Source organism: Carlito syrichta, unplaced genomic scaffold (genome assembly GCF_000164805.1).
Source record: "Carlito syrichta isolate Samal-C Ts95f unplaced genomic scaffold, Tarsius_syrichta-2.0.1 Scaffold303623, whole genome shotgun sequence".
In the NCBI taxonomy this organism is placed as follows: domain Eukaryota; kingdom Metazoa; phylum Chordata; class Mammalia; order Primates; family Tarsiidae; genus Carlito; species Carlito syrichta.
The window spans coordinates 454,915-479,112 of record NW_007247719.1 but is presented as its reverse complement, the minus strand read 5'-3'; the positions used below and the strand labels follow the sequence as shown (position 1 = coordinate 479,112).

At 40.9% G+C, this 24,198-nt stretch overlaps 1 protein-coding gene and 1 pseudogene across 1 annotated transcript in view; one reads left to right on the top strand and one right to left on the bottom strand.

Annotated features, from left to right (window-relative positions):
• The first annotated feature begins 7,468 nt into the window (after window positions 1–7,468).
• ACSM2B (acyl-CoA synthetase medium chain family member 2B) overlaps window positions 7,469–24,198 on the top strand; it is a 23,919-nt gene continuing 7,189 nt past the window's right edge. Inside the window, exons 1-10 of the mRNA XM_008058754.1 lie at window positions 7,469–7,507; window positions 9,452–9,636; window positions 12,929–13,139; window positions 14,390–14,597; window positions 16,192–16,335; window positions 17,729–17,882; window positions 19,973–20,052; window positions 20,248–20,371; window positions 22,102–22,182; window positions 23,518–23,619. Of these exons, the coding sequence (XP_008056945.1) occupies window positions 9,460–9,636; window positions 12,929–13,139; window positions 14,390–14,597; window positions 16,192–16,335; window positions 17,729–17,882; window positions 19,973–20,052; window positions 20,248–20,371; window positions 22,102–22,182; window positions 23,518–23,619 (1,281 nt within the window). The 5' untranslated portion in view covers window positions 7,469–7,507; window positions 9,452–9,459. The remainder of the gene's footprint in view (window positions 7,508–9,451; window positions 9,637–12,928; window positions 13,140–14,389; window positions 14,598–16,191; window positions 16,336–17,728; window positions 17,883–19,972; window positions 20,053–20,247; window positions 20,372–22,101; window positions 22,183–23,517; window positions 23,620–24,198) is intronic.
• LOC110595708 lies at window positions 8,174–8,905 on the bottom strand (annotated as a pseudogene).

Below are 24,198 nucleotides of genomic sequence, written 5' to 3'. Positions count from 1 at the left end.
TGCACACTTGTACACACACGCGCGCACACACACACACACACACAGTCTCACACAGGCCCATGCACTCATACACACATAGACACATGTGTGCACAAACTCACATGCACAGTCTCACACGCATGCTTTCACACACAGAACCATACACACACAACAGCCGTATACACACCCCTCACAATCACATGCACATACATACAGATTTATACAGATACCCTTAGGCTGTCATGCACACATCTACACACTTCACACAAGCACACTTATACTTTTAAAAATTTTCTTCACAACCCTTATTAATTTACACAATTCCTTCCTTTATCATTCATAGCACCTACTGCCTGCTAGATACTGTTCCAAGTTCTTGAGTTAAACAATCGAACAAAGCAGGCCATGATCTCTGCCCTTGTGAAACATAGGTCCTAATGGAAGGAGACAGAGGCAAAAAGATAATGAAGTAAACTTATCATATGATAGAAGGTGGTGAGTATTAATGAAAATAGTGCCTGGAAAGGGGAGGAGGGGGAACCAGTTTGGAGGTGGGTTGCAGTTTTAAGTAGGTAATCAAGGTAAGCTTATTGAGATGGTGACAAAAATATTTGAGGGAGGAGAGGGAGTTATCCATGTAGTTATTTAGGGGGAAAGAGGCAGGATGTGCCTTCAAGGAAGAGGAAGGAAGCGAGTGTATCTGATGTACTGTGAATAAGGGCTAAAGGAGCAGGACCTCAAGTCAGAGTTGGGGAGAATGTGTGAGAAGATCATATAGAGCCTTGAATAGTGAGTTAAGTTCTTTATTTGCTGTGAAATTGAGATTCACTGGTGGGTTCTGAGCAGAGACGTGACATGAAATGACCTCTGACTTACCCCAATGGTATTTAAAATGAATTTAATCATCTTGCATGTTATTATCTATCTCACCTTCAAACAAGAAGAAATCTGTCCTGGTCACCTATGTGTCTATCTGAGAGTAACAATCAATATCGGTAGATAAATGGACAGGAATAGTCATTTCCAGGGAGGACAGCATTCCATGGTGCTCTGGTTTAAATGTTTGTCTTCTACGTGTTAGTGTTTGATACCCAATATTGCAGGTGGGTCCTAATGGGAGACGTCTGAGTCATGGGGGAGGATTCCTCATGAACAGATTAGTACCCTCCCTCAGGGGTAAGGGAGTTCTTGCTCTGTTAGTTCCTGCAAGAGCTGGTTCTTAAAAAAGTCAGATACTTCGCCTGTCTCTCTTGCTTCCTTTCTCACTATGTGATCTCTGCACACACTGGCTCCTCTGAGTAGAAGCAACTTGAGGCCTTACCAGATTCAGATGCCCAACCTTGAACTTTCCAGTCATCAGAACTGTGAGCCAAAATAAACCTTTTATGTTTTTTAAAAAATAAATTACCCGGCCTTGGGTATTCCTCTATAGCAACACAAAACGGCCCAAGACGGAAAATTGGTATCAAGGAGTGGGGTGTTGCTATGAAGATTCCTGAAAATGTGGAAGTGGCTTTGGGACTGGGTTGTGGAAAGAGATTTGAAGAGTTTGGAGGGCTCAGAAGAAATCAGGAGGATGAGGGAAGGTTTGGAACTTCTTAGAGACTGCTTAAAAGTTTGTGGCCAAAATGCTATCAATGTAAAATAATCAAAGGCTCAGGATTTTAATTAAAAGAGTTTATTAAAGCACAAAGTGTGAGAGCAGCTGTCTGGTGAGCAGAGCTACACCCAAGAATGGTGATCAGTACTCCTGCTGTGGGGAAAAATGAGAATCGTCTATATGAACAAGATGAAGGTGCTGAACAGAACTACAACATTTTGCATGCAAAGGCAAACTTAATGTATAAGATTTGACTGGCAATTGGGCTCGGTGGCTCAGCCTGTAATCCCAGCACTTTGGGAGGCTGAGGCGAGTGGATTGCCTGAGCCTGCGGGTTAAAGACCAGCTCTGGTAACTTGGTGAGACCTCACCTCTACAATAAATCAAAATTAGATGGGTGTGGTAGTGCACTCCCATAGTTCTGGCTACTTGGAAGACTGAGGCAGAAGGATCGCCAGAGCCCAGCAGGTCGACGTTGGGATGGCCATGAGTGTGCCACTGCACTCCAGCATGGGCAACAGAGTGAGACTACAACTCAAGAAAAAAAAAGATTTTATTGGCTACTATTGATTATTCTCTAAGGGGATTGTTTTACATTCTATTGCAAAGAGGTAACAGTCACAAGGCTCTCTATCTCCATGCCATTTAGACAATGTTTGAATAAAGCATAAGAATTCTGGTTAATGTATAACAGCTCAACACAAAGCTCAGAAACAAAGGTTCGTGTCCCAGAGAAGAAAAACAGCTGTGTGGCATGAGTCAGCTTTCAGGGTTTAACTTTGGCACAGTAAATTTGGAAGGTCTTGACATTTTATTTTACTTTTTGCAATGCTGATAGAAATAGAGACAGTAAAGTCCAAACTGACAAAAACTCAAATGGAAATGAGAAATGAATTGGGCACTGGAGTAAAGGTCATTCTAGAGCAAAGAACTTGGCTGCATTTTATCTTTACCCTTAGGGTTCTGCTGTGGGCTGAACTCAAGAGTGGTGACTTGGGTATCTGGTGGGAGAGATTTCTAAGCAGCAAGGTGCTGAAAAGTGGTGTGGTTACTTTTAACGTCTTACATTGTATTATGAGCTCAAAGGAATGACCTAAAGGCAGAATTTGTATTTAAAAGGGAAGTAGAACTTAAAAATTTCAAAAATTTTAAGTCTGGATATGTGGTAGAGAAAGAAAGAGCATTTTCAGGGGAAAAATTCAAGGGAATGGCCTATCTGGAAAGATATGTTCCTAAAGAGATTAGCATGACTAGAAGTGAGCCAGGCACTAATAGCCAAGACAATAGGAAAAGGGCTCCCAAGGCATTTCAAAAATCACCGAAAAGATCTGACAATTAAGTCTGTGAACTCATCCTAGGAAAAGTGCTACATACCTCACTGCTGAGTCTTTCTTTCAATGTTTCCTTTATCTTCAGTTAAAGAAAAAGTAATTGGAGGCCATGTCAGGTGAGTATGGAGGGTGTTTCAATACAGTTATTTGTTCACTGGCAAAAACTCCTTCACAGACAGTGCTATGGTTACTTTCAAAGTACTCCCCTTGGGAAGCTATGCACCAATACCAGTACCTACTCCACCCGAAAAAGCAATTTTGGAGCTCTTTTTTCCGGAATGGTTGTCAGACCTGTTGTTACACGAGGCCTGACAATTAAGTTAATGAACTTGCCACCCTGCACTTACATTAGCAGCACCGAACATACAACTCAGTAGGGTTTCATAACCTTGGTATATCAATGTCTTACAGTTGTGTTCATGTTGATATGTGGTGGTGTCTTGCTGAGTAGCGTTCATGTTTTTGTGGCCGTCACAAGAAAGTCAGAGTTTGAATTTGAACAATGAACAAACATTAAATTTCTTGTTAAACTTGCAACAGTGGAAGTGAAATCAGGGACATGTTAGTCCAACCGTATGGGGATAATGTCATAAAGAAAATGGCAGTGTACAAATGAATTAAACATTTTTCTGAGGGGAGAGAAAGCATAACTGATGAAGAGAGGTCAGGGTGGCTAGTAACAAGCAGAACTGATAAAAACATTGCAAAAATTCATTGAACTGTGTGTTAAAATATTTTGACTGACTGTGAGGAGTATAGCAGACCAAATAAACACTGATAGAAAAACAGGAAAATCTTAACTGAAAATCTTGGCATGAGATAGATATGTGCCGAATGGTCCCAAAGGAGCTCTTGCATCATGACATGTACCAGCTAACACAGCACTGTCTGTGAGGGAGTTTGTAGCCAGTAAACAAGTAACTGTATTGGAACACCCTCCATACTCACCTGATCTGGCCCCCAATGACTTTTTCTTTACCCGAAGATAAAGGAAATATTGAAAGAAAGGCTTTTTAAAAATGACATTCAGAACATCAAGGGTAATATTACAACAGCTCTGATGGTTACTCCAAAAAGTGTTCCAAAATTTGCTTTGATGGGTGGACTAGGCACTGGCATCAGTGCATAGCTTTCCAAGGGGAGTCCTTCAAAAGTGACTGTAGTGGTATTCAGCAATGAGGTATGCAACACTTTTTCTAGGATGAGTTCACTAACTTAACTGTCAGATCTTACAGGCCCAGAGGTCAATGAAGACAGAATAGTTTCAGGGGACAGGCCTGGGATCCTGCTGCCTTGTACTACCCCATGATGCTGCTTCCTGAATCTAGGTCATTCTGGTCCAATTATAGCTCAAATGACCTCAGGTACAATTCAGGTCACAGCTTCAAAGGATGCAGGCTATAAATCTTGGCAGTGTTCATATGTTATTAAGTCTGTAGGCAGGAGGTGGAACTGTGCCAACATTTCCAGAGCAAGTGAGGAATTTTTCCCAGGTTGTGGTTGCTGATCTATATAAAAAGATTTTCCAGCCATCTCATTTCTAGGGTTGACCCAGAGAAAAGCCTTGAAGTAGCCCAGATTACTTTTGGCAGTCCTCTCCAGGTATACATTTTCTCTTTGGTTCTCTGTCCCTTTGTGTCCTCAGCAATTATTCACTGCCAGGTATCTGGCACTCTACCTTGCTGCTGGCCTGTGGACCTCTGTTTCCAGTGCTTGTGTCTCCAACAGAAACCTCACTATTGGAGGAGCTCCATCCCCACAAGGGCCCTTTAAGCAGATGGACTGCTAGTGGCCAGCACCTCAAAGGAATGACTCTTTAAGAGTGGGCACTTGAGGTTCAGGCCATCTAGGGTAGGAGGGAACAGGAAGCTTTGTAGTAATAGGATCACTTTCTTCATCTAGGAAAATAGAGGCTCCAACATGGCCTGTTATTCCGGCGGTTGCTTATCTGGCTGTGATATTTTTCCTCTTGGTGGGTGGTCCTGGAAAACATCTTGTCTCAGCAGCTCAGAGGCCTCTTATTTCCAACTCTAGTCTCAGAGCCCTAGGATCCACTAGAAGTCGGTGGCATGGGTGTGAGAAACTCTCTAAGAGGTTAAGGTTCCAAACCTGTGTCTACAAATAACTTGCTGTGTGACTACAGGGAGTTACTTTTCCACTCTAGGCTTTTACTTTCTCCATTCAGTGATCTAAAAATGTCTTTGTTGGCTGAGCTCAATGGCTCAGCCTGTAATCCCAGCACTTTGGGAGGCCAAGGCGAGTGGATTGACTGAGCCCGCAGGTTCAAGACCAGCGCGGGCAATTTGGTGAGATCTTGTCTCTACAATAAATAAAAAATTAGGCAGGCATGGAAGCGTGTGCCTATAGTTCTGGCTACTTGGAAGGCTGAGGCGGAAGGATGGCTGGAGTCCAGTGGGTTGACACTGGGGTGGCCATGAGCGTGCCGCTGTACTCCAGCCTGGGCAACAAAGTGAGACTCCAACTAAAATAAAATAAAATAAAACAAAATAAAATAAAAATGTCTGTTTTCTTGATCTTGTGAAGGCCCCAAACAAAGCTGCAGTAGAGTTCACATTCATTGTCTTACTAGATGCCCGACTGTGCTGTTTTGTAAGCATTCTTTCACCACACCCTCACACATATACCTTATGAACCCCATTTCACAGATGGGGAGACTGAGACTTAGGGAGATCAATGGCTTACCCAAAGTCACCCAATATTAAATGGTGAATTCAGGTTCCAATGAACACACATTTGCTACTTCACTAAACTCACAGTCACCGAAAACTGGACGGGCATGAAAGTGAACCTTAGATCTTTGGAGAAGTCACAGGGGAGGAATGAAAGGAGTAAATCATTACCCAGATCACTTGGTGTTTGACTGACCCCGGTCTAAATTAAGGTGCACTAGAGCCCTGAGAAGCACAAAAGAGTGAACTTTCAGTGGGATAATGGAAAACCCCTATGACAAGAATGTAGAAGAGGAGCTAGAGAGATGGTCATTTAGATGCTAACTGTGCCTTTCACCTGCCAGAAATCTTGGAATCTGTGAGTTTCAGCTTTCTCATTTGTTCAGAGGGGATAAAAATAATCCCTGCATCACAGGATTGCCCTGAGGGTGGAGAAGGAACATTTGGTCAATACCTACTTATTAAACCCCTTGATATGTACCAGGCACTATTTTAGGACTTGGGCAATAGCGTTACCAATTATAAAAATATTTGCCATCAGAGACTTTTTGTGGTGCTGGGGCGCATAAGAAGTGAGTAAAATATACGTTGTGAGATATATATGGCCAAAGTGAAGAAGTATGGCAGAAAGATGGAAGACTGTGATGTGAGATCAGGTTGTTGAAGAAGGAGGGTCGGAAGGCAGCAAGAAAGAGAGTTGGTCATTTGAATATTTAGGGAAGAGAATTTCAGGCTGAGAGAAAAGCAAGTATAAAAGCCCCAAGGCAAGGCTCTGTCTGACATGTAGGTGAAACAGCAAAGTGCTATAGGTAAATGAACCTGGAAGGGTTTGTGGAGAAGAGGTCATTGAGGCAAGAACTTTGTATATAATAGTGAGGACTTGGGATTTCACTAAGAGGAGTCCATGGTTTGACTTTGGTTTTAGGTCTGGAGCACTCTAGTTGCTGCATTGAGAATAGACTGCAAGGGCCGAGGGCAGAAGCAAGGAGACCAGTGAGAAGGCCATAAAACTCCCTAGAGGAGAGAGATGATAGGGAGATGGAATGGGGAAGAGAATGGAGAATGGGTCAGATCCTGGACACAGCTTGGAGGTGGAATGAATGGGTTTGCCTCATCCAGGTATGAAAGGAAAGAGGGAATAATCCAATATTTGATATTGGAAGAACTGGAAGGATAGGGTTGCCACTGGCTGAGATGGATAAGAGGGCAGCTAAAGTGGAATGATTGCAGGGAGGAATAACATCAAGTGCTCAGCTTTGGGGACGTCTGTTTGAGAGGCCTGTTAGACATCTACGTGGAGAAATCAAGCAGATGAAGATACAAGAGAGAGATCCAAGCTGGAGACAAATGTGTGGGATCATTGGCAGGACAGGAGGTATCTAAGCTGTGACACTGGATGAGATTATGGATATGGTCATTGTGAATAAAGAAGATGGGAGGGAATCAGTAAAAGAGACTGCAAATAAGAGGAGAATCAGGCAAAAGTGTATGCCTGATTTCTATAGAGAAAAGGATAGAAGAGGCAAGAGAGAGTTCATTAAGCCCATCTGAGCTCCATTTTTGTCTCTCTTTTGTTGGAGCAATAACTCACTGTCAGACTTGGACCTAAACCTGCCTTTTGCCCCTTGAACTGAAAGAGGTGGTTCAGTTGGCCCCCAAGCCTTTATGGTTGTAAAGTTCACAAAATTGGCCAGGAGGACAGATGTTACCCTAAGACTCCAAAGTTATCCACCATTAATGATTAGTTGTGCTCTCATCCAAGACTCTAGGGACTCTGAAACCATCTGCTTGGTTAGCTGTGCTCTCCTCCAAGGCGGCAGGGATTCTAGAGATGTTTACTGGAGAATAGCTAAGCTCTTCCAGTCCACAAGCTCTTCCCAGAAAGACTCCTTGAAAAGACTTGGCAAGTGAGTGCTATTGTAAGGATTGGACTAATGGGGTCATACTCCGTGATGACACTCACCGATCTTTTGGAGCCATGACTAGTGAGTAGAATAAAAATCCCTAGAGAAAAGCCATCCCAGAGACTGTGAAAGGGAATGTCTGCTGGGTCTTAGTAAGGAGGCAATAATGGAAAGAGGGAAAGGTGCTTTTAGCACAATAAGAAGGAAGGACTGGAGCAGTTGGGAGAAGGACAGTCAAAGGGGGCTGGGAGTTGGATGATGGTCAGAGATGGAGGCATCTCAGAAGAGGTAAGGTCTGAAGGATGAGAAAAACCAGCTTTGGGCATAGAGAGGAACCAGGAGGTAAAAAGGCAATGGATATTTCTGCCCAGGAACTGGTAAGGAAATCTTCACTTCTTATTATACAGAAAATAGGAGAAGATACATAAGTGCCAGAGACCTTGAACATCTGACTGCTGCCTAGTAATAAAGGGCTGGAGATCCAATCAATTGGCTGGACTGATGGATGGATTCCTTAAATCAAAACTTGTTAGACTTAAAATCTGCAACCTCCTCAAGGTGCACTGGGTATAATTAAAAAACCAGCCCACATAGCTTTGGAACAATACTCCCTAGAACCAAAGTATACTGAAACAACAATTATAAAGCTGTGATTTCTTTTTTTTCATCTTAGCAGTTTCTAATGGAAGTTGTGTATAAGAAATTAAGATATTCCTGCATCTTCTCAATGGTTTCTTCCTTGTATTTGCCTTTTTCCTTTCCTACTTGGTGAGATTTGACTTTCCATTCAAGGATCTTTTTGCAGTCTTTGTCCAGTTTTAGCCTAGTAATAACCACTTTGCTGGGGTGAATGCTCACATGGACAGTTGTGCCATTTGCCCTTTCCCGCTACTCCCGTTCAATGTAGATGACATATTTTTTCCTGTAAACCTGGACTACTTTGTCAATCTGCTGACCTTTATAGTGTCCTCGCACAACCTGAACATCATCCTTTCGGATGGAAATGGATAGAACATTGTATTTCTGTCTCAGCTCTTTGGAGAGAGGGGAAGACATAATCTTCCTGTGAATGTGGGAAGGCGTATTGAAATGCCTTTTGTGGTTCTTGCTTTGGTCTGAAGTCACAAAGGGATTGAACTTCGTTTTGGCCACTGCCACTTTTGGTGATGGTCTCAAAAAGAGCAGCTGTAATTTCTAGTGATTGCGTTAGGACTTGTGCCCTAGGTTCCTAGTATTTAAGATGTACCAGTCAAGATTCAATTTTTTAAAATAGATGATATTTGTATTAGTTAGCATATTTGTATTAGTTAGCATTTGCTACAGTAACAAACATTCTGAATATTTTAGTAGTTTTTAGCCACATACATTTTCCCTGTGGGTCTTTGTGTTATCAGTGGTCATGCAGGGTTCAACTCAGCTTCGCATGTCTTATTATTATGGGACCCAGGCTGAAGGTACAGCACTGATCTGAGATATGCAGTTATCATACAAAGGGCAGAAATGCCAGACCAACCACACAATCATACCCACTCACATCTCATTGACCAAAGTATATATCATGATCAAATCGAAGTCAACAAGAGGTAGACACATACTCATCTCCCAGAGTGTACTGGTAAGTCTTGTTGGGAACAAGAATCCAATCTTAACTACTCACTGTATTTTGAGCAGGAATGGTTTTTATCACTTGGAATTATGTATTCACAAAACTCTCAGGAGTGTGGAAGATGTAGGATCTAGACTGAGTGTAGAGTCTTCTGTACTTTTAGAGAATAGCATACCAGAAAGAGATGATAACAGATCCTGAGTGTCAGTTAACTCATAACCACAGCAAATTAATTCCTGGAAAGAACCCTGTAGGTGGGGATTAATCTCCCGAAGTGGCTAATGATTAGTAGAACAATCTGTTAAACCAGATCTCAGCTGGGTCTACTATTTTCTTCACAGGTCTGATCATGCATTGGCTGTGGAAATTTCGGGGCCTTTGCACCCTATGGGGTCCTCAGATGTCCGGCCACACTCTCTACATTAATATAAGGCAACTGGCGTCTGTGCCGTGGGGCCACCAGGAACTGCCTGCCAAGTTTAACTTTGCTAGAGATGTGATGGATCACTGGGCTGACATGGAGAAGGTAATAGGTTGGAAAAGAGTCAGAGAGTGAGACATTTTGGTTGACTTTATTCAATGATTTAATTTATTGAGCACTTATTTTGTGTCAGGCGCTGTAATAAGCTATGAAGAAGATGCTCATCTTCTATGAAGACAGCATGGGGTAGAAAGGGTACAGTATGAGCTTGGAAGAAAGAAGAGTACAAGAATCTGGCAGATGGTGGGGCCATCTGGTAACTCCTAGGCAGCTGATGTAGTTTACCTACACACACTACGCATGCTGGGTTGTGATCTCCCTGGGTGAAACAAGGACTAGAGGGCTGGGGTCATAAAAGAGGTGGGTTTGAGTTTAATAAGGGAAAATTAGCACTGACTAATGTCTTCTCTGAAAGTTCAGTCATGTGTCCCCAGCATTAGGGACACGTGAGTAGGATGACTTTCAGTCAGGGGTTATCAAAAGGGCTCCAAATTGAAACATCAGAGAAAGAGAATGGTGCGGACATTCCTGAGTTTCCTTTCCAGCTCTAACCCATTCACTGCTGATTCATCATTGCTAAACCTAAAATCCCAGGAGCATTTCAGGAGGTTGGAAGGATTCCTTCTGGCTAGGGTAGAGAAAAAGATGAATTTACTAGCATGGGCTTATCATAAGGTGCTCAAAGAGAGTCATGACTGTGTCGCTGTCCTGAGTTCCCAACACTGTGACACAACTTGAGTGCAAAGATTTCAAAGGCCTTGCTTCTGGGCTGAAGATGACCCCAGGGGCAGGGTACTCTTAAGAAAGATGTAGGTCAACATTTTTAAATTGAAAATTTTCAGATACAATTTTAGATTTCTGGATTGTCTTTAAAAGTTTCACTTCCTTGGAATATAGAAAGTTCTTATCTTGATTCACAATTCTGAATTCATAACAGAAGTGGTTTAGTAAGTTTACTACATCAACATAAAAGCAATTTCTCCTTGACAAACAATATCATTAGCCAAAAAAACAAAACAAAACTATGACAGCCAGGGGAAAATATTTAACTCATTTGACAGCAAAATAGTTAATATTTTTAATATAAAAATCAGCTCTTAGAAAACAAGAACAAAAAGGCACAACTCAGTATACAATTGGGCAAAGCACATGAACAGACAGTTCACAAAAAAGTGGACCTAGGTGGCCATTAATTATAGAAAAGAATACTCACCCTCACTCATAATAGGAGCAATGCAAATGAAAACTTTACTTAAATAATATAATATATTAAATACAAGTTCAACATCACATTCTGTTGGCAAGGCTGTAAGATAACAGACACTCTCAGATGTGACTACAAAGTGGTGTAACTTCGATGGAGAGCAAATTTGAAATATCTAACAAAATAACGGACATATTTTCTCATTGGCTTTGTATTACTACCCTCAAACTATGATCTGGGAACCCCCAAGGACACACAAGACTCTTTCAGGGGATTTATGAAGTGCAAACTATTTCAAAATAAATAAACTTAAAGACATTGGAATCCCTGTACATTATTGGTGGGTATGTAAAATGGTACAGCTATCATGGAAAACAATATGACAGTTCCTCAAAAAATTAAAAATAGCATACTATGCAATTCAGCATCTCCAACTCTGGATATATATCAAAAAGAATCAAAAGCAGGGTATCAAAAGAGATACTTGTACAGCCATGTTTACAGTAGCTTTATTCACAATAGCTGCAAAGGTCAAAACAACCCCAAAATTTATCTATCAGCAGACAAATTGATGAACAAATATAGTGTATGCAAATCACAGAATATTTTTCAGCCTTAAAAATGAAGGTAGTCTGACAATAGGCTATAACATGGATGAAACTTGAAGACATGTTAGGTGAAATTAGCCAGACACAAAACAACAAACATATGATTTTATTTAGATAAGATACCTAGGATAGTCAAATTCATCAACACAGCAAAGCAAAATGGTGGTTGCCAGGGTCTGAGGTAGAGGGGGGAAATAAGGAGTTTTGTGTAAGAGGGCAGAGTTTCAGTTTTGTAAGATATAAAAGATTCTGGAGATGGATAGTGGTAATGGTTGCACAATAATATAAATGACCTTAATGCCACTGAACTTTATACTTAAAAGTAATTAAAAATGCTAAATTTTGTTACATATATTTTGCCACAAGGTAAAAGCAAACAAAAATAAGTGAATACATAGATATAGAGAGATAAGCATATAAATAAATCTTCCTTTTTCACTCTCATTTTGTCACAAGTATACAGTGGTGTTTTCCAGAAGGTGCATGCTGAGTGATATAACAACACAGTTAAGTGCAAAAGCAAATGAAAGAATCTTACAGTCTAACATGCAAAAATATAAAATAAGGTCACTCTTCTTATTATTTTTGTTTGTTTTGGAAAGTGTACTCTTTTTTCTGAGTTGGAGTCTCACTACATCGCCCAGACTGGAATGCAATGGCATGCTCATGGCCACCCTAGCGTCAACTTGTTGGACTCTGGCAATCCGTCCGCCTCAGTCTTCCAAGTAGCCAAAACTACAGGCGTGCTTCCACACCTGGCTAATTTTATTTATTTACTGCAGAGACGAGGTCTCGTCAAGTTGCCTGGGCTGGTCTCGAACCCACAAGCTCAGCAATCCACTAGCCTCGGCCTCCCAAAGTGTTAGGATTATAGGCTGTTGAGCCACCGAACCTGGCCAGAAAGTATACTTTTTAATTTTAAAAAATATTCATGCTAACATATAATGGATTTATTACTGTCATTTTTATTTTATTTATTTTATTTTTATTTTTATTTTTTTGAGTTCAAGTCTCACTCTGTCTCCTAGACTGGAGTGCAGTGGCCGCTCCTGGCCACCGTAGCCTCGACCTACTGGGCTCCGGCAATCCTTCCGCCTCAGCCTTCCACGTAGCTGGAACTACAGGCTCACGCTACCACACCCGGCTAATTTTTTGATTTATTGTAGAAATGAGGTCTCGCCTGCCCAGGCGGGTCTCGAACCCACAGGCTCAGGCAATCCACTCACCTCAGCCTCCCAAAGGCATGGGATTACAGGATGAGCCACCGAGCCCGGCTATTACTGTCATTTTTAAAAGCATACATTTTTAAGATTCTTAGTTTTGATTTCTACTATGGTAGATATTGATAGATATAACTTACATAAATAAAAATTCTTTCAACTTTTCAATACTTCTAAAGAGCATTTGGGGTCCTGAGATCAAAAAGCTTACTAAGGACTGATATGGCAGTCTCAAGACTTGGAATTTATCTTACCTGCTTGTGTACCAACATTCCCACATCAGCAGGTCTTCTTTTTTCCCTCAGGCTGGCAAGCGACCCCCAAGCCCAGCCCTGTGGTGGGTGAGTGACAGTGGGGACCAGAGGATGTGGAACTTCAGAGAACTGAGTGATGTCAGCCAGCAGGTAGCCAATGTCCTCTCGGGGGCCTGCGGCCTGCAACGTGGAGACCGCGTGGCAGTGGTGCTACCGCGAGTACCTGAGTGGTGGCTGGTGACCCTTGGCTGCATTCGAGCAGGTTGGTAGCTGACCACCTGGACTGGGTACTGTCTCTCTTGAAAGGAAACTGGTGATAGAGAGATGCAGCCACTTCTCCCAAAAGAAGTGCTCTCCACAGAGGATGCTGTCCCTCATATGAAGATAACATCCTTCTTCCATTTACTAAAGCAAACTGTGTGCCAAGCACTTATGCAAAAGTTTGCTTATGATGGGCGAATAAACCACAGTCTATGTATTAATGGGACTTACAGATCTCTGGAGAAAACTCTTCAATTATTAGCTGCATGCATAATTATTTAGTCAAAATTTTAATAAGTGGAATGAAAATTCTATAAGAACCTATAAAAATAAAGTTGGCAAATTATGACCTGCTGACTAAAACCTGCCTACAGCTTGTTTTTGGAAATAAAGTTTTATTGGAGCACAGCCATGTCCTTTCACTTTCATATGATCTGTGACTGCTTTTTCACTCTAATACAGACTAGAATAGTTGTGACAGGGAGCTACTGGAATATTTAAAATCTAGAATATTTACAATCTGGCCCTTTACATAAAAAAGATTGCCAATGCCTTGTCTAAGAGGAGATTTAAATTAATTTGAGGAGTCCCAAAGTCTCAATGAAAAGTAGTATTTGAGCTGAGGTGTGCAGTGAGAATGTTGGTGCCAAGAATGGGAGGAAAATTAGTTGGGGTTAAAGGCTATGCATCAGGAGGAGCAGCATGTGGTATCAGCTTCATAAAAGATGAAACACGAGACTAGTTGTTCTCCAGAAGATTAATAAAATTATAGGAGTCTCATCAAGATAGTAAGCAAGAACAAGAAATGGGGGCATGATGGTACAAAGCTTCATTTAGATAGGAGGATGGTCTAATTTTTTTGAGAACAATTGAAAAGCATGCTGAATATAACTAATAATTGAGTATACCGAACATTCCAGTATTGCAAAGACAGTACATTTCTAATATTCTCATCACAAAAAATTAAGTATTTGAAGTGATGGATAAATTAATTAGCTTAATTCAATAACTCCAAATTATATTAAAAAACAGAACACCACTTCATACCTCGTAACTATATACAACTATACTACACCATTTAATCACTCCAAATAGTATTAAAAATCATAGCACTACTTCATACTTCATACCTCATAAATACATACAACTATACAACACACACACACACACACACACACACACAAACACTAAAAGCACTCTTGCCTAAGAAAATGTTCCTTCCCAGTTCTCTAAATCATTTGTCTTCTCTAGGCCTTGTCTTCATACCTGGGACCATCCAGCTGAAATCCAATGACATACTCTATAGACTACAGATGTCCAAGGCCAAGGCCATTGTGGCTGGTGATGAAGTGGCCCAAGAAGTGGACATGGTGACACCTAAATGTCCTACACTGAGAATTAAGTTACTGGTGTCAGAGAAAAGCCGGGATGGGTGGCTGAACTTCAAGACACTACTAAAGTGAGTATCTACATGCCTCAGCCTGGTTTTTCACCAAGAGTGGAAAGTGTAACAAACACGTATGTGCAAGTGTTTTATTTGGAAGATGAAGGAAGCAGAGTGCAGAACTAGAAAAACTGAAGCAGGGAAGAAAGAAAAACTAATACAAGAATTTATTATTGAGTCATTGCAAGTGCAAAGTGGAGCTTGACCTGCTGGGAAATTCTGAAGGAGCACAAAGAATGCCTCCACTAAGATTGTCCACTAAAGCAGGTGTCCTCAACCCCCAGGCTGCAGACTGGTACTAGTCCATGGCCTGTTAGAAACCAGGTCATAGCAGGAAGTGAGCAGTGGGTGAGCAGAGATCATCCTCTGTCAGATCGGCAGTGGTATTAGATTTTTAAAGGAGCATGAACATTATTGTAAATTGCTCATGCAAGGTATCTAAGTTGCATGCTACTTATGAGAATCTAAAGCCTGATTATTACTTTCCCCAACCTTCATCCATAGAAAAATCGTCTTCCATGAAATCCATCCCTGATGCCAAAAAGATTGGGGACCACTAAGGATTGATGAGCATGAATTCATAAGCACCTGACCCTAATTAGTTTAAGGGCTTTATCAATCACACGCTTCTGGGCTGTAGACTCAATGCATGAAGAGTGACTCAGGGGCCCATGCCATGTTTGCAACAGAGAAACCCTGTGGCACAAAGCATTCACTTGTGGTACACACTAGAAACAACATGGTGTTCACAACAACTGGATTGAAACCTACCCAGGACTAGTCACTGTATTCATGGCTTAAAACAGGGGTAAGACAGGAAAAACCCAAGAGATGGCTGTTATATTGAGTTTCTTGAGTCTTCTGTTCACCTTCTGGGCTTCTCAAGGACAGAAGACTCTCCATGTGTTCTTTCAGAAGCTGACAGCAAAACTGGCTGGATAAATGAGTTTCCCTGTTGCATGTCTGAAATCCCTCTATCAGGGACACATACTTTAGGAAAGTCTAAAGGAAAACTTCAGCTTTTCCTTTCTAATGTCATGGTCTTAAAGGTAAATATCAGATAAATAAACAACGTGATAGCAACTTTGAGAGACTCAAAGTCAAGACATTGGAGATGTCTGAGAGGTATGTGGATACTTACAGGGAGTAGAAGAGGGTACCAAAAAAGTACTGGGAAAATGCATACTAATCACATACCTTCTGTGCACTTGGCATCAGGCTAGGGCTCAACAACAAATAGATTAGCATTTATTGAGTTCTTGCTTAGCAAGTTGCTCATTTCCTTTGTGATTGAGTTAATTTTTTTCAATCACTTGACAGGACCGGTATTTTTGATCCCATTTCACAGATGTGAAAAGTGAGACTTGGAAAAGTTAAATAACTAGTCCAAAGTTACATCATCATTAACAAAGTGCCAAACCCGAGTAATTTTCAAACTCAAGTCTGATTGACACAGAATTTCATGATCTTAACACTTAACAACCTCACTTCTGAAGTGGATCAACTAGCTTGCCCTTGTCAACAGTGGGAATGGGGAAGAAAGACGGGTCACTATGATATCTGGTGTCCAGGCTAAATCTACGAAGGTGACAGTCTGTGTCTCCATCAGAGAGGCATCTATCACGCATCACTGTGTGGAGACTGGAAGCCAAGAAGCAGCTGCCATTTATTTTACTAGTGGAACCAGTGGCCCTCCCAAGATGGCGGAACACTCTCATGCAAGCCTGGGCCTCAAGTCCAAGATGGATGCTGGGTAAGTTGAGCCCTTTCTCTCTGAAAAGAACTCCATGACCAGGCATGAAGACTTATTCAGAATTCAAATTCAATTTTCCTGGGCTGGGCTACCATCTCGTACTTCTGAGAAAGACAATTGGGAAGGAAGGCTAAAGAGGGCATGACTTCACATGCTGGGTAGCCAGTGATCTTCGTGGGACACTTCTGTTTTAGATAACATGTTTGGAGCCATCTGCTAGGGAGAATATTTAGCCCAAGATTGGCATGCATTTTCCCCAAACTGATTTCTATTTTGTTCTTTGAGGAGGTACTCACATTCTGGGGGTGGGGGGAGGGAGGAGGGCATTTTGCCATTCTTTGCACATTTCTTGACTTGGAAGGTATATTTGGATGAATTAGATGAACTATGATTTTAGTATTTATGTATCTCAGGTTTCATAGCTCAGAATTTTCTTCCTGCTATGTCAACCTTATCTGTAGAATCAGAAAACACTATGTTAAGATTTTTATGCAATGATAACTACAAATATTCAGAGCCTTTTTCAGTATACCCTGCCAATCATAAGTTTTTTTTTAGAATGAGAAAAAAATTTTAATACAAATAACTTAAAAAATGTAAATGCTCTGCCCATGAGTCCATAATAGTAGCAAATTAAGTTAGTTAGTAAAAATTATGTACTAGAAGAATTATAGTGAAATGAAGTTTTTAAAAGATAGGGGATAAATTACTCAATTATAATGAAGATATTAAATTTCCACCCATCCCCCTAAATTTGGTGTTGATGTGTTTATAATTTAATTTTCCTACAGAGCTGAAAGTATTAATCGTCTTCAGGAAAGAACATACCATGGCAACTCCCAGTCACAAGGACACTTGTAATGTCTAACCTAAATAATTCTTGCTTTAAGACAGGCCTAACACCTTTTATTCTGCCCCGAAGAGAGAAAAGAAATAAGTTTCACCTTGTACAAGACCCTCAGCTGTGCTTAGACAATTTATGATACTTGGAAAAAAGAGAACCAAAGGTCTACTCAGCCAAACTTGAATTTGGCAAGGCCTGTTAGAACATTCTTGATCTAGAAGCCTTTTGTTAGTAGACTTTTCCTCAGTAGATACACATGCCAGAAACTGTACTGCTCCAGGGAAAAAATGAAAATGGGATTCAGTTATTTAAGTCATGTCAGCTGGGCTCACACCTTCGAAACATTCATCCTGTTGCCATACAATGTGTGAATAGAACAACTTTCCTTCTCTCTGCCTACTTACACTTCAATGCATTCCTACAAACATACACAAACACAGACGGATACGCACACCCCTGTATCCACACACCTATCCCTCCCCTTGTGTTCTACACCCTCCTGCATGCACTCACTGATATGTTCATGTGTTTTTTCTGTGTTCTCAGAAGCTGGACAGGTCTGCAGGCCTCTGAAGTTTTATGGACCATATCAGACACAGGTTGGATACTGAACGTCATAGGCTCGTTTATGGAACCTTGGTCAATAGGAGCATGCACATTTATCCATCTCTTGCCAAAATTTGATCCAGTGGTCATTCTAAAGGTAAGAGAGAATCCTGCTTGCCCTGAATGTTCAGTGTGAGCCCAAGTTTGCACACTTCAATTTATTGTGGTTTGTTTCAATTTGCTTATTTCTCACTAAGCTGTCGTTCTGGACTTGACTTACATGGATCTCTGTAACAGTTGATGACTCACCCCGATATCTGTTAGACTGCAGCAAAGGCCCCTGAAGCAAACTAAGCCTTGGATGACATCCTCAAAACTCACAAAGTCAGGCGTGCTCTGAATTTTCTTTAAAGATTTTCTTCAAATGGTACTGGCATTCTCTGTTTTAAACAAATTCTTAGCATCCTTTTCAAAAGAATTTAAATTGGCTTCTGCTATGTTCCACAAATTAAAAACAAAACAAAATATGAAAACTGATGTAAAAGTACAAAGCTCATCAGGAAAATATGGGTTGGAGGTATGGGGGGAGGACTATAGCAACTAAGTAGGCAACTAAAAGTTAAGCTGGGCAACCCCTTTGGGTCCCTTCCCATTGTGGGAACTGTTCTGTCCTCAATAAATCCTGCTTTCAAAAAACCAAAAGTTATGATGATTAAAAAAAGTTATGATATGAGATGATTTTTATATCTTACATCAATTCATCAAGAGAATTTGGAGGAAATAATTGTGTGATACTCTCATGTTGATCATTTTTTTCCTAAACATTTTGCTTAAACTACTGCTATGGTCACATCCTCTGAAACTCATGTTGAAATTTAATTCCCAATGTAACAGTATTAAGAAGTGATTGGGCTCATGAGGGATTAATGGATTAGTGATTTCATAGATTAGTAGATTATCACAGGCGTGGGTTAGTTATCAGTGAGTCTGTTATAAAAAGCTAGCTTGCTTCTCTCTCGTGAGCCCTCCATGCCTCTTTGGAACTCTGCAGAATTTCCATCAATAAGACAGTCCTCACCAGACGTGGCTCCCTGACTTTGAACTTTTCAGCCTCCAGAGCTGTAAGAAATGCATTTCTTTTCTTTATAAATGACCTAGTCTCAGAGATTCAGTTAGAGCAACAGAAAACAGACTCTGTTAAATTCTTCACAAAGAAAGCAATGGATGAAGATGGTTTTACATAATATTAAGGGCACATTTTGCAAATACTGGTTCCACTACTTGCTATGTAGACTTGGGCAAGTAACTTGACCCTGTGAGTCATAGCTCTGGCTTCTGTTTACTGGTGACTATAGTACATACCCCATGAGGTTATTATGAGAATCAAATGAGATCGCATAAGGAATGGCAAATATTCAGTATCAGATCTTTTGCAGCACTTCTTTTGAAATGTATGTAGGTATTTTTAACTTTTTTAATGCTGTAACTATTTGTTAATAGTTAATAGTGAATTATATACCACAAAAATATGTTCAGGAAAACAGGACTGAAAATCATCTCTCTGTTATAAAGCTGGTTCCAAAAGACCTTACCCAAGATCACATAGTTGATTTGTAAGAGTGGCTGCTCTTTTTCTTTAATGACTGGGAGTTTTCTCTACCAATCTCCAAAATTCAAGAAACCTTTGAATCCACCTATGACTTGCCAGCCCACTTGGAAATGTCCCTCCTTCCAGGACTGAAACCTATGAAAATTTTTCATTATGGGTTTTATAATTTCTGTCTTTCTAAAATGTATACAACAAGCTACCATTCAACTACGGTGGGCATGTGCTCTCAGAACCTCTTGAGAATGGATGTTCTCAGGTCTAAGGGGTCCTCAGGTTTGGACAGAATAAACAATCTTGAAATTTTTTTTTAAATGACTGGGAGTTTGTATGTTTCTAGGGTTGTGTTAATAAAGGCAAGTATCAAATCAGCAGGAACAGACAGTCGGGATTTGACAAAAGTGATCCAAATTAGTCCTAGACTGTTTCACTATCAAAATAAGTATTTCACATTTATTTTTGTCTTAAGGGTGCATGAGAATCATGGGGCTCTTTTAGCCTGAAACAGAAATGGCAAGCAAACTAGGATTTCAATTAAGACCTCTAACGCTTCATAACTCATGACTGTAGCCACTGTGCATACCTATTAAGTTGGGCATCTGACCTGGTAACCAGTGTCTCAACTGGCTCTCTTGCTCCAGGTGCTGTCCAGCTACCCAATCCACAGCATGATAGGTGCCCCCATTGTTTACCGGATGTTGCTACAACAGGACCTTTCCAGGTGACGGGGATTTCATGGGTTGATCAGAGCCTCTGGGTTCCTCCCCCTTCCTCCCCCACATAGACACATGCCTATCTATCTGGTTCTCTGACATGGGTAGGCCTGTAAAGCCAGCCCCATCATCATAGCACTCCAGGCCTGGGAGAACTTTGGTTTCAGGAAGGCTGAGGGGGGACACTTATTTCTCTTCTTCAGTTACAAGTTCCCACACTTACAGAGTTGCTTCAGTGGAGGGGAGACCCTGCTCCCAGAGACCCTGGAGAACTGGAAGGCCAAGACAGGACTGGACATCCGAGAATTCTATGGCCAGACAGAAACGGTACCTGTTGCAAAAGAAACCATGAACTGGCTGCACCTTTGGGGCATCAAAAAAGCCTCTCTGGCAGTAAAAATATTAATCACTGTGTATCATTTACTTATTTGGTATTTATTAAGCACATACAATGGGATGGGCTCTGTGTGTTCAAATAAACAGGCAAAGCTCCTGCTTTCCTGGAGATTGCATTCCCTTGGAATTGGGGAGAGAGACAATAAACTAAGAAATAGTTTATTGCATTAAACTATTTTTGATAGTTAAAGCATGTCTCACAATTAGGTGGTGAGAAATACTTTGGAATAAGCAAAGTAGATAAGATGGGATGGGGGCTTGGTAATTCAGATATGGTGGTCAGGAAAGTTTTCTGTGATGGGGAAACATTTTGGCAAAGACCTGAGTTTATCAAACATGTCAGGCATCATACTAAGCTGCTCAGATTTAAGTGAGGAGCTGGGAGAAAAACTGACTAAGACCTCACTTCACCTGATGAGCTATCTTCTTGGAATTCTAGTGGTCTCTTGTGCACAATATGGATCCACACTGTTCTATACTGAGCCACTTTTTAAAATGTTTCCCCAACTCTCTCTCTCCTCTCCCCACTGTCTCTTCCTTGTGACCCTCAGCACTTCTTGCCTCTTCTTCTCCACTCTGACCTTACATCCTTATTTGGTTAATGGGTCCACCTGGCAGAACTCCTGTAGAGGGCTGATGGCATCCCTGTGGTGTAGAACCATGAGGAAGAGCAAATATAGATGAGGACAATGCAACTGTGGCAAGCATACCTTGGCAAGGGCATTCAGCTATTCAGAAAAGACATGTTTAGAGTGTACTTCTGAGGACACCAACCTCTTTGTACAATGGGAGATATTTCTCTTTATTATAGAGATGTGGGGTACAATTCACGGTTAGATATATAAATGTTGATTATGCAGGTACCGTTGATGATGAAGTATGTCCCTCCCTCCCCTAGCAGTTTCCCTCAACTGTCAATCTCACCCCCTCTGCCCCGACATTTTCCCACTACTGCCAATTGCTTTTTTATAGTATTATAATTGTTCAAGGTCTGCTCATGAGTGAGAACATATGGTACTCTGTTCTTTGTTTTTTGTGGCAGATCACCAAATACGACCAACTCTAAATCCACCCAAGTTACTGCAAAGTCCATATGTTTGTCCCTCTTTATGGCTGCATAATATTCCATCGTGTATATGTACCAAATTTTTTTTTACATGGGAGATAATTTAAGAAGCAACTTTTATGCCTTACAGGTTGCAGATTCCATATGTTTTGAAAGGTCTTGGGGTATTCATAGTCTCTTATTAAAGCTGTCTTTACCTGAAGAGATTATAATGCGGTTGTTAGTTCCTCTTCCTAGGGAGCAGTCACGTTGCTTTCTAGACAATTTAATGAGGGACAGGGAGAATAACTGATTAAGACCCCACTTCACATGATATCTTATTGGACATTTTGGGCTTTCTTGTGAACAGTATGGATTCACACTGTTTTATACTGTGCTACTTATCAAAACAACATGCAGAATACAGAGAAAAGCCCTTAGAATTGTGGTTTTAGTGAAGCAGAGAGACAGCCAGAGAATGGACAGAGAGGGTGCCACCCAGTGTGAGTCAACCTAAGGATAGTGTCAGGACCTGCTCTGCTGAATCTTTTCTTTTTTCTTCTGTGACCTTGTGCCTCTTCCTGAGGCTTGCTGATCTGTCGGCTTCTTTCCACAGGGACTGACTTGCAGAGTTTCCAAGACAATGAAAATCAAACCAGGATACATGGGAACAGCCTCTCCCCGTTATGATGTGCAGGTTTGCTAAGGGCATTAAGGAGGGAAGGAAATTGGGGAAAAACACCAGTTTTTCAGTAATTTATTTATTGTACTGTTCATTGAGTTAAAAATAATAGAAAAAGAGATATTAAGATAATATAAAAAAGCAAGGAGGGAGGAGGAGAAGAGAAGGGGCTATAAATTATATTCTTACCATCCAGAGAGAGCTTCTTTGAATATCTAGCAAATTAGCTAGACAGTTTCATAAGAATATACACTTTAGAAACAGAAATAGGGGCCTTTGTCTTGCTAAGCCATGGTGTGGCCATGTGCTCTTTGACCTATAGCCAGGCCATGTTTCCTGGCTTTGGCTCCCTTCTCTACCTTGGGGAGGTGAATCTTCTCTTTCTCTCTCTCTCTTACCTTTAAATAAACTATATTTTCTAAGCTAAAAAATAAATAACCAACTGAATAAATAAATAAAAACTGAAATGGGGTGAATCTTGACATAACATTGTGTAACTTGAGTCTATCATTTAACGGTCTTAGGTAACCATCATTTTAGATCAATTAATACCTATCCACGTCATAATTTTAAATTACTAAGTAGTAGAAGATAGCATAAATTCATCACTCTCTACGTATTTTGTTGGCCCAATGGTTGATTTCCAAAATTTCAATAATAAAAACAACAATATAATTAGTATATTGTAGCTAAAGTTTTTCTTCTTTCTTTTATTTTTTTCTAGGTGTGAGGAGTGATAAATTCCAAGAACTAGAACTTGAATTTGTGCACCTGTGGTTATGTGTATTGTTCTGTGTATCTAAAGTATTACTGTTTATATGCTATTTGGTATTATGTGCAATTATCTGCCACTCCATGTACAATGATAGCCATTTACTGAGTCCTCTTTTTAGTATCTTATTTCATTTGTATAAAAAAATCCTGTGAAATAAGTTTCCAATATCTCTGTTTTACAGAGGAAAACAACTGAGGTAGAGAACTTAAGTAGTTCACTATCAGCTAATAAGGCAGTAGAGTATATTGAGTTTTGATGTGTTTGATTTCTAAGTCTAAAGGTGAGGTGGGTCTCAGAGACAATGGGAGACTATTATTTTTTCTGAGTTCTTAGAGCCAGAAGCAATTCCTCAGGCTCATCTGGTCTGGTCTCAATAAGAAGCTTCCCTAAACCATCTCAGGCAGGTGGATTTGAGATCTGAGTTTAAGACTCTTGAGTTGCCTTGGTTTCTGATTCTTGTTTCAGACTTTTCTAGAGCAAGAGGGTCTTCCATTTGACCAACTCAGTAATTTCATGCTGCCATTCAAGTCATATCCTGCTTTGTTATCATTCTTCCAATCTACTTCTTCTTCCAGGTCATAGATGATAATGGCAATGTCCTACCTTCTGGCAAAGAAGGAGATATAGGCATCAGGGTCAAACCCATCAGGCCTATTGGCATCTTCTCTGGCTATGTGGTGAGAAACCTGTGCTTCTCTTCCTTTGTTCCCCAGTAGGGATGGGGCACTAAGTCAGATCGGGAAGGCTGAATACTATATGAGGAGGGCCCAAGAGACATTGGCAAGATTTGGGGACAAAAGGTGTTCAATGTCCAAGAGTGGGTGCTTTGCCAAGGGAGAAATAGACCGGTTATTCACCTTTGCCATCCTTAGCACTACGATCTCACTTGAAGGCTTACTCTTCTCCAGTCACCCCCTTGCACCCCAAAGAACCCTCGGTTTCATGCCAGAATCTATTTCATGCCTGAACTGTACACAGCAGCATTTTCCCAAGGACTGCCCCATCCTCCTCCCAAGTATCGTCCTCAAGCTCTATGCCACTGATCTCCTGTAGAGCCATGCCAGGCACTGTACACTGATCCTTCACCATAGAGTTGGAGGCATCCTTATCTTCAGACCCTGGGAAGATAGAGATAGGTAATCTTTGAGTCTGACCACCTCACTTAACAAATGAGGATGGTAGAGCCAGAAAGTACTAGACTCACTTGAGCCCATAAATGTTAGAAAGGGGGCATAGGAGAACACATGCTTTCTGAC